Source organism: Notothenia coriiceps, unplaced genomic scaffold (genome assembly GCF_000735185.1).
Source record: "Notothenia coriiceps isolate Sejong01 unplaced genomic scaffold, NC01 NC01_scaffold00018999, whole genome shotgun sequence".
Taxonomy (NCBI): domain Eukaryota; kingdom Metazoa; phylum Chordata; class Actinopteri; order Perciformes; family Nototheniidae; genus Notothenia; species Notothenia coriiceps.
The window spans coordinates 2695588-2704295 of record NW_011351700.1 but is presented as its reverse complement, the minus strand read 5'-3'; the positions used below and the strand labels follow the sequence as shown (position 1 = coordinate 2704295).

Sequence of the window (8708 nt, the reverse complement as noted above, 5' to 3'; positions counted from 1 at the left end):
CTCTCAGTCTGAGCTGTAGTTATCAGCCTCTCAGTCTGAGCTGTAGTTATCTCTCTCAGTCTGAGCTGTAGTTATCAGAGCCTCTCAGTCTGAGCTGTAGTTATCAGCCTCTCAGTCTGAGCTGTAGTTATCAGAGTCTCTCAGTCTGAGCTGTAGTTATCAGAGCCTCTCAGTCTGAGCTGTAGTTATCAGAGTCTCTCAGTCTAAGCTGTAGTTATCAGAGTCTCTCAGTCTGAGCTGTAGTTATCAGAGCCTCTCAGTCTGAGCTGTAGTTATCAGCCTCTCAGTCTGAGCTGTAGTTATCTCTCTCAGTCTGAGCTGTAGTTATCAGCCTCTCAGTCTGAGCTGTAGTTATCAGAGCCTCTCAGTCTGAGCTGTAGTTATCTCTCTCAGTCTGAGCTGTAGTTATCAGAGCCTCTCAGTCTGAGCTGTAGTTATCAGAGCCTCTCAGTCTGAGCTGTAGTTATCAGAGTCTCTCAATCTGAGCTGTAGTTATCAGCCTCTCAGTCTGAGCTGTAGTTATCAGAGTCTCTCAGTCTGAGCTGTAGTTATCAGCCTCTCAATCTGAGCTGTAGTTATCAGCCTCTCAGTCTGAGCTGTAGTTATCAGAGCCTCTCAGTCTGAGCTGTAGTTATCTCTCTCAGTCTGAGCTGTTGTTATCTCTCTCAGTCTGAGCTGTAGTTATCTCTCTCAGTCTGAGCTGTAGTTATCTCTCTCAGTCTGAGCTGTTGTTATCTCTCTCAGTCTGAGCTGTAGTTATCAGAGCCTCTCAGTCTGAGCTGTAGTTATCTCTCTCAGTCTGAGCTGTAGTTATCAGAGTCTCTCAGTCTGAGCTGTAGTTATCAGAGCCTCTCAGTCTGAGCTGTAGTTATCAGAGTCTCTCAGTCTGAGCTGTAGTTATCAGAGCCTCTCAGTCTGAGCTGTAGTTATCAGAGTCTCTCAGTCTGAGCTGTAGTATCAGAGTCTCTCAGTCTGAGCTGTAGTTATCAGAGTCTCTCAGTCTGAGATGTAGTTATCTCTCTCAGTCTGAGCTGTAGTTATCTCTCTCAGTCTGAGCTGTAGTTATCAGAGTCTCTCAGTCTGAGCTGTAGTTATCTCTCTCAGTCTGAGCTGTAGTTATCAGAGTCTCTCAGTCTGAGCTGTAGTTATCTCTCTCAGTCTGAGCTGTAGTTATCAGAGCCTCTCAGTCTGAGCTGTAGTTATCAGAGTCTCTCAGTCTGAGCTGTAGTTATCAGAGTCTCTCAGTCTGAGCTGTAGTTATCAGAGCCTCTCAGTCTGAGCTGTAGTTATCAGAGCCTCTCAGTCTGAGCTGTAGTTATCAGAGCCTCTCAGTCTGAGCTGTAGTTATCAGAGTCTCTCAGTCTGAGCTGTAGTTATCAGAGCCTCTCAGTCTGAGCTGTAGTTATCTCTCTCAGTCTGACAGGAGAGAGCTCTCCTCCACCTTGTTGTAGAAACAGCAATTATTAACAGTAACAGCTGTTTGTGTTTCTGCAGGAGGAGAACATGGAGGCGGCGCTCAGAGGAAGTCTGCAGAGACGGAGGTAACGCAGTCGGATATTTAAATGTTATATGAATCTTAAAAAACGGTATTTAATTAGCATCTTCTCTCCCAGTGCTTCCAGTCTGATCCCAGCTCCCGTCAGTCAGTGGCACGACCACGCCTCAGTGGTGAGCGTTTACTTTCATTTACACACACTCACAGTAAAACCTCACGTACAATTTGTCAGAGCGTTAGCCGATAGAAGCGCGAGCGGAAGTAAAAGTAAACAAAGGAATCCAATGGAGGCGCTTTCTTTGATGATCTGTTTCATATCAAACCATGACTTGTATTGTGACTGAAATATATATATATAATAAAATGTATTGCAACATTAAAGTCTGAATCCAGATCAGAAACTGAACACTAAATATGTTTGAGGTTTCTGAGTGCTCTTATTGTTTATCTCAGACTGAATCCAGATCAGATGATTTTTAATAAACATAATATTAGAAGATAAGACTGTTTCTTCTTCAGTGGTTCCAGTCGCAGGACAGCGGCGTCACGCCAAACTCCTCCCCTTCTCCCACCAGGAGGTTCAGGTACACACACACACACACACACACACACACACACACACACACACACACACACACACACACACACACACACACACACACACACACACACACACACACACACACACACACACTGTTTTTTTAGTGGACGCTTACATTTGTGTGTATTCTCCAACAGACCAGCAGTCAGTGCAACTGTGAGAGTCCCGGCACTAACTCCACTCAAGAGGAAAGGTAAGTGTGTGTGTGTGTGTGTGTGTAGTTGTGTGTCTGTCTGTTTTACATCACATTATCTGTTGATATGTGGAACTTTTTAGTTGCTTAGTTACATTCAATATTCTCTCTTTTTGCTCTGTTTGGTTTCTTAGAGACAGACACTATACATTGTTCCAGTTAAAACAAAGACTTAAGAGACCCTAAAATGCTGTGTAGGGCAACTGAGATTTGGTTAAAGGACGTTGGGAGAGTCGACACAGTCTCCCCTCTTGAAGTTATAGATATTTTATATATTTGTAAACCTGGTTGTTTCTCAGGAGGAGTCGAGTCTGACGGACCCCCGAAGAAGCTTTTTGTCACCGGAGTATCGGACCCCCCCCACCGCAGCAGCTACACCGTCAGGTAAGGGTCCTCAGACACAATGTTAGCATTAGTTTAGCCAAATATAAATACACAAGACCACGCCCACTTACTTACATGGTTACAGCAAAGAGACAGTACTGATACAGACCCAATTGAACCAGTATTTAATTTAGTGATTTTTGTGTATATTCGTGTGAAATAATGATGTTTACCCGCCTCTCTTCCTCCCACAGTGTCTCTCAGTCGGTGGCCGGCTCCCCCACTGCAGTCAGTCCTCAGTCCAGCCCTCTGTCTCTCTCTCCTCCCCCCTCCTTCACCCCCTTCACCTCCCATCACCACCCAGGACACTAAACCACCCCATAATCCTCACCCAGTCCTGACCAGCAGCTCCGAAACACCCGGAGGACCATCAACTCCCCATCGCACCTTATTCCTGTAATCCCGCCTCTTCCTGCGACGACAGGAAGTACAGATCAGCCTGGTTTATGACTTCATTGGAAGTGTCTGTTTTGGATCCCTGGATGTCTTTCCTGCAGCTCTGAAGCATCAGACTTTCTTTAGGTCGCAAACTGTTCCTATTGGTTAGTTTTTAACCCAAATCCCTGAGTCCACGTTGGACTGAAGGACTTCCTCGTGAGGTTCGTCGTACGTCTGAAGGCTCGTAGGTCGAACCTCAAATGATAAATATTGTACAAAGGATTCATCATCAGCAACAGCATCGGGAGATCACGGAAGAAAACTGTTCGGGAGTCTCGAGGACACACAGGTTGTGTCTTAACGAGATTCTGATTTGAGAAGTTTAACTCATGAAGCGTTCAAGAAACAACCAAGCACACAAACGTCTCAAAAACGGCAGATTTCCAAGGAGCTTTCGAGGTTAAAATCATATTTCTGTGTTGGTCCCTGAAGGCAGCAACCTCCCTGGTCCAATGGGATATCTCCATGTGATTTTGGATTATGATTCTTAGCCCAGAAAACCATAGAGCTCCAGACCAGGGGACAGGAAGTGAGGAAATGCTGACTCATTCCTGCAGCTCAGGTCCAATTCTCCAGTGGACGAAGCTCCAGATCGTCTTTATTCTTCAGAGGTTTTGAAGAACTTTTAATCAGGTCTTGAGTTGAAATCAAGACTAAATCAAACCGGTGACGAGGAATGTTTTCGAGGCTCTTCAGGAACATTTGGTTCAGCCGGTTCTCAGCTTTTGGTCCTGGAGTCGTTGGAAATCAAGTCCGTTATCAGGAAGAAGTAGAAGTCTGATGGATCTGGACTTTATCAGCACTCAAACCAATCAGTGAACCAGGGTTACGCACTTTTTGTGCATCGTAAAACTACCATAAGGTTTCAAGGAGTTTATAGCTGAAGACGAAGAATTTAGCGTCTTTCATCAACAAAACAAATAACTAAACCTCCAAAAAGCCGAATATCCAGTAAAGCAAAGTAAAAGGTATCTTATTCCCAACCAGGGATTTCACAAGAAATGTATTTTCTGTAGGAAATTATATTCGACCTGAATTCTGAAAAAAGGTTATAATCGGCCTTCTCCCAATAATCGTTCTTACTGAATAGATCTTGAACGCAACATAATGCTAACTGCTAACATTAGCTACCTTCTTGCCGATTTGAACATGGATTCGTTGTTCAAAACGTAGCATTATTTCCGTAAATAGTGAGTTTACTGCGTCCCAAACTACTTTTCTATCGTCCCCAGGATGCCGTTAGTCTTAAGATTTCATGGCACCACCGGGAACTACGGTACTTGCGATACTGTCGAAAAACCAGTATCATCAACTTTTTAGGATATTGGATTCGACCTGAATTCTGAAAAAAGGTTATAATCGACCTTCTCCCAATAATATATTTTACTGAATAGATCTTGAACGCACTATAGTGCTAACTGCTAACGTTAGTTAACTTTCTTGCCGATTTGAACATGGATTCGTAGTTAAAAATGTAGTATTATTTCCGTCAATAGATAATGAGTTTGGGACGCAGTAAACTCATTATCCCCAGGATGCTGTTAGTCTTGAGTCCTCACGATACTACAGGAAGCTACGATACTTACACTACTTTAGAAAAACCAGTACCGTCAAGTGTTCAGGATTTTGGTTTCGACTTGGTAGACTATGAAGAGGTTAAGCTTTCCGTAAAGGCCAACACCGGTTGTTGGTATTTTCTGGAAGTCCAAACCAGATTAAACGTGAACAGTTTCAGTCATTAACGACGTCGTGTTTTAAAAAAGATCTTGTCTGTTGCCGCTCAGACTGAAGTCTTGTGTTTGTAGAAACTTGAAAGACGTGTTTGTCCAGAGTCTGAGGAGCAGGTTGATGCTCCCGGTCAGTAGAAGTCTGTTTGTTAATAGTGTATCTATATGTGAATATTGACGGAGCAGCTGATGCTCCATCTTTACCCTCTCAGTCTGAGGGTCTGTTCATCACCAATGAAGGTATTCTGATTGTTTAAAAACATAAATGGTTAGAAAAAAACACCATTATATTTTTATTTACTGTTTTACAACTCAAGAAGTTAGTCATCCTTCTGATGAAGTACATATCAATAGAGAAGTGCAGGGATGTTTCTGTGTTGGTCCCTGAAGGCATCATCGCCCTGGTCCAATGGGATTCCTCCATCTGATTTTGGATTATTGCGGAAAGTAATCTCTGCGGGAAATGAACCTTTAGCTTGTGTTAATAACGGACCTTATTTCAAAACCACGTCCAGTGTTTGGGACTCATTCCTGCACCAGCTCGACTTAGGACCAATCAGCTCTAGATTCTGCTTTTTCTGCGCTAAATCTGCATTAAAGAAGAATCTGTTGGTCAATATTTCAATAAAGTAGTATCAGATGCATGTAGCCGGGTCAGAGTTTCAGAAAATACAAAACGTAGTTTCTGCTTCCAACTTTTGCACTTACAAAGTTTTGTACAGTTTTGTACGTTCGCTCATCGTTGTGCCTAAACATGAGGTCATGTTTCAGAGGAGCTTTCCCTCTCCAGTCCACTCAAACGTCAGATTTAACGGAGAGGAAGTGGTTAATAATCCCATCTGAGATACGTCTGTACATAAAGTCTCTATAAGCTGCTCATTAGAAGTGTCTTCATCCATTCAGCTGCTCCGACAGAATCACCTTCCAAATCTTCTTCTTTTCTTTCTGATCATATTTTCTCGACTTTGCACAGTTACACCACTTTAATCTGTTTTTCTGTAATCTTGCTGTTGATGCTGCTTCTCTGCTTTATTTCTCCACTTGTTACCGAGTCTGTTCTGCGTCAGAGGCAAATGAAGTCTCAAATATTTCAGTTTAACTTTATAATGTCCAAAACTACGTGAAGAGTTCTTGAGATGGAAATATTCCAAGTTACAGTTCAAGCTTCAAATTCTTTGATACTGCTTTTTAATTTTGATATATTACTTTTCTAAAGACCTTCACCTGTACCATTTTGAAAAAAGTCTGAATTTGAAAAGACTGAATTTGAAAAAGTCCAAATTGTTGAACAAAGTGTAGATTACGAAAAAATATGAATTCTAAAAATAATATGAATTTTGAAAAAAGTAAAAAGTCTGAAAAAATGTCACTTTTGGTCAGATCTAATAAGATGACCAAGAGACCATCTTTAGAAATCATAACTTCGAGACTTTTCTGAAGCAGGACAGATTCGAGGTAACGTCACGCTGCCAAATGATTCCCAGACTCTAGCTTTAAGAAGATTTTCTGTTTATTACTTTTTATTTGCACGCGATCACAAACTGTGGTCTTGAAGAGGATTTGTGTAGCTGGATGGAAAAATGTGAGGCTGAATTCAAAGAATGTTTTCAAGCCAAAAATTATTCGACTGAATCTTAAAATATCTGTAGAAAAAGATTCATGAATGTTTTTCTGTGTTTTTGTCCTTTTTGCTTTTCTGTCCTTTTTTTAAAAAGTGTTTTCAATCATTTTGATTGTGTTTTATTTAAAGTACATTTCCAGTGTTATGGAGGTTTTCAAACTCATTCAATTTAACCTTTTTTGGTTCAAATTTCTGTTGTATTTTTTAATAATATTCAGGGCAAATCTGCATACATTTTGCAGTGACTACCGGTACTTATTTGTCGAAGCAAAAATAAATGGAACAAATTCATTATTATTTTATGAATTCATCAAGTTTTTCACATTTTCTGTCATTTACAAAAAAAATGGATTTAAGGATTGATCGAAAACAATTTGTGACACAAAAAATCAAATCATGAAATTCTGGCTATTTAAAGTAATATTAACATAAGAAAACATCCTGTAGGTCATTATTTCTCTTTTACACTCTCTATATTACGATCTAGTTTAAAAAGATATTGAGAAAATATGTTGTTAAAGAAAAAGGTTTGTCATTATTTTAAGAAACTAAGTTATGTCAATACATGTTTGCAATTTCTAGACATTTTGTCAGACAATAAGAACCTCATTATTTTTATTTTGTTTTCTTCCAAAAGTCTCTCATGTCTCATCCTCCGACACTGAAAACCTCCATCACACAGATTTCTGTATTTTAACGATAGCTTGATGATTTCTGAAATTGAAAGTCATTTGTGTAAACATTTCCGCAGCTGCTTTATTTTAGTTAGCTTCTTGTTCTTCACGTTATATCGTCTTTGTTTCCTCACATCGACCCGTCAACGTCTGTCAGTATTAAAGTCATGTCTCACTCCGGAGAAAAATACGGTGATATTTCTCAGTTAAATAAAGACTACCATTTTTATTTTAAGAGATTTTGCTTCAAAAAATTGCTTTTATTTTTGGGGTTTGATGTTGACTTCCCAAAATGTTATAAAAAAAAAATCCACAAAAGAAACAACCTTGTTTGCAAATTACACTTCAATCATTTCCCAATGTTTGGATAAATAAAGTGTGTGTATATATATCTATCTAATCGCTCTGGCTGTTATCTACTTCTAATCATTTAACTGAATTATGACCTTTTTTCCAAAATGTAAAACATTTGTTTTTATTAATAAATTACTAGAATTAGATTTCTTTAAAAAAAAAATGTGAAACTGACATTTTGCTAATTTTGCCAAATACACAATAATTGAGATTTTGAATGTAGGACCTTCACCTGTACAATTTAGAAAAAAGTCTAAAGATTGAAAAAAGTCTGAATTTTGAAAAAAAAGATAACATTTTGGAAAAAGTCTAAATTTGGAACAAAGTCTGAATTTAGAAAAAGTCTGAATTTAGAAAAAAGTCCATGTTTTGATAAATGTTTGAAGAAAAGTCAAAATTATATTTTTTAATTGAAAACTTTAAGCACTTTAAATGTATACGTTTGTGAAGCGTTGTGAGTTGTGACCCTAAAACTGTTAATATGAAATAATTATTTTCTGATTTGATTTCCACGACACCAGCAGATATTCGTTCAGGTTAAAAAGCTGAGAAATAACGGAAACTTCGGAGTGAGGTACGGCTTTAAAAAAACACCAAAGGGCTGCTGAAGTACAAGAAGGGAAATAAAAGCACATCTAACATTCACAGTATTTTTTCAAATTGTAAATATTATTTCTTTTTGGACAAATTCTCGACAAATGAGAGGATGTATTTTTATGCAACTGTAAAATAAAAGTCTATATTCGAGTGTTCATTAGGAGGGTCCCACGGCTGTAAAGATGACGCAGAATTACTTTTTAGTTTTTAAAAAACAATTCATCTACATACTATAAATATATATTATATTGTATATGAAAACTCTCAATAAAAGAAAATCTGTATCGTAGAAAATGTGTTTTTTGTCTTCTGAACAGAAACTGATTCTAATGAACAGAACTTTTTCTCACAACTTTTTTTTCCACAGATATTTTTTCACAACTTTTGATAAACTATACTATAAATGTTTTCCAACATACTTTACTATGACTTTTTTTTGGCATGTTATACAAACACTATAATATGACTTTTCTAACATATGTATACTATTACTTTTTTCGAGATACTATAACATTACTTTGGATCTGGGATGGAGCTGGGGTGGAAGCTGGGGTTGGAGCTGGGGTGGAAGCTGGGGTGGAGCTGGGGTGGAGCTGGGATGGAAGCTGGGGTGGATGCTGGGGT

General features: G+C 39.0%; 1 protein-coding gene across 1 annotated transcript in view; it reads left to right on the top strand.

Annotated features, from left to right (window-relative positions):
* LOC104951496 (protein FAM122A) overlaps positions 1-8072 on the top strand; it is a 12245-nt gene extending 4173 nt beyond the window's left edge. Inside the window, exons 5-10 of the mRNA XM_010778158.1 lie at positions 1495-1541; positions 1614-1668; positions 2015-2079; positions 2234-2289; positions 2589-2673; positions 2868-8072. Coding sequence (XP_010776460.1) covers positions 1495-1541; positions 1614-1668; positions 2015-2079; positions 2234-2289; positions 2589-2673; positions 2868-2985 — 426 coding nt within the window. The 3' untranslated portion in view covers positions 2986-8072. The remainder of the gene's footprint in view (positions 1-1494; positions 1542-1613; positions 1669-2014; positions 2080-2233; positions 2290-2588; positions 2674-2867) is intronic.
* Positions 8073-8708: the final 636 nt, after the last annotated feature.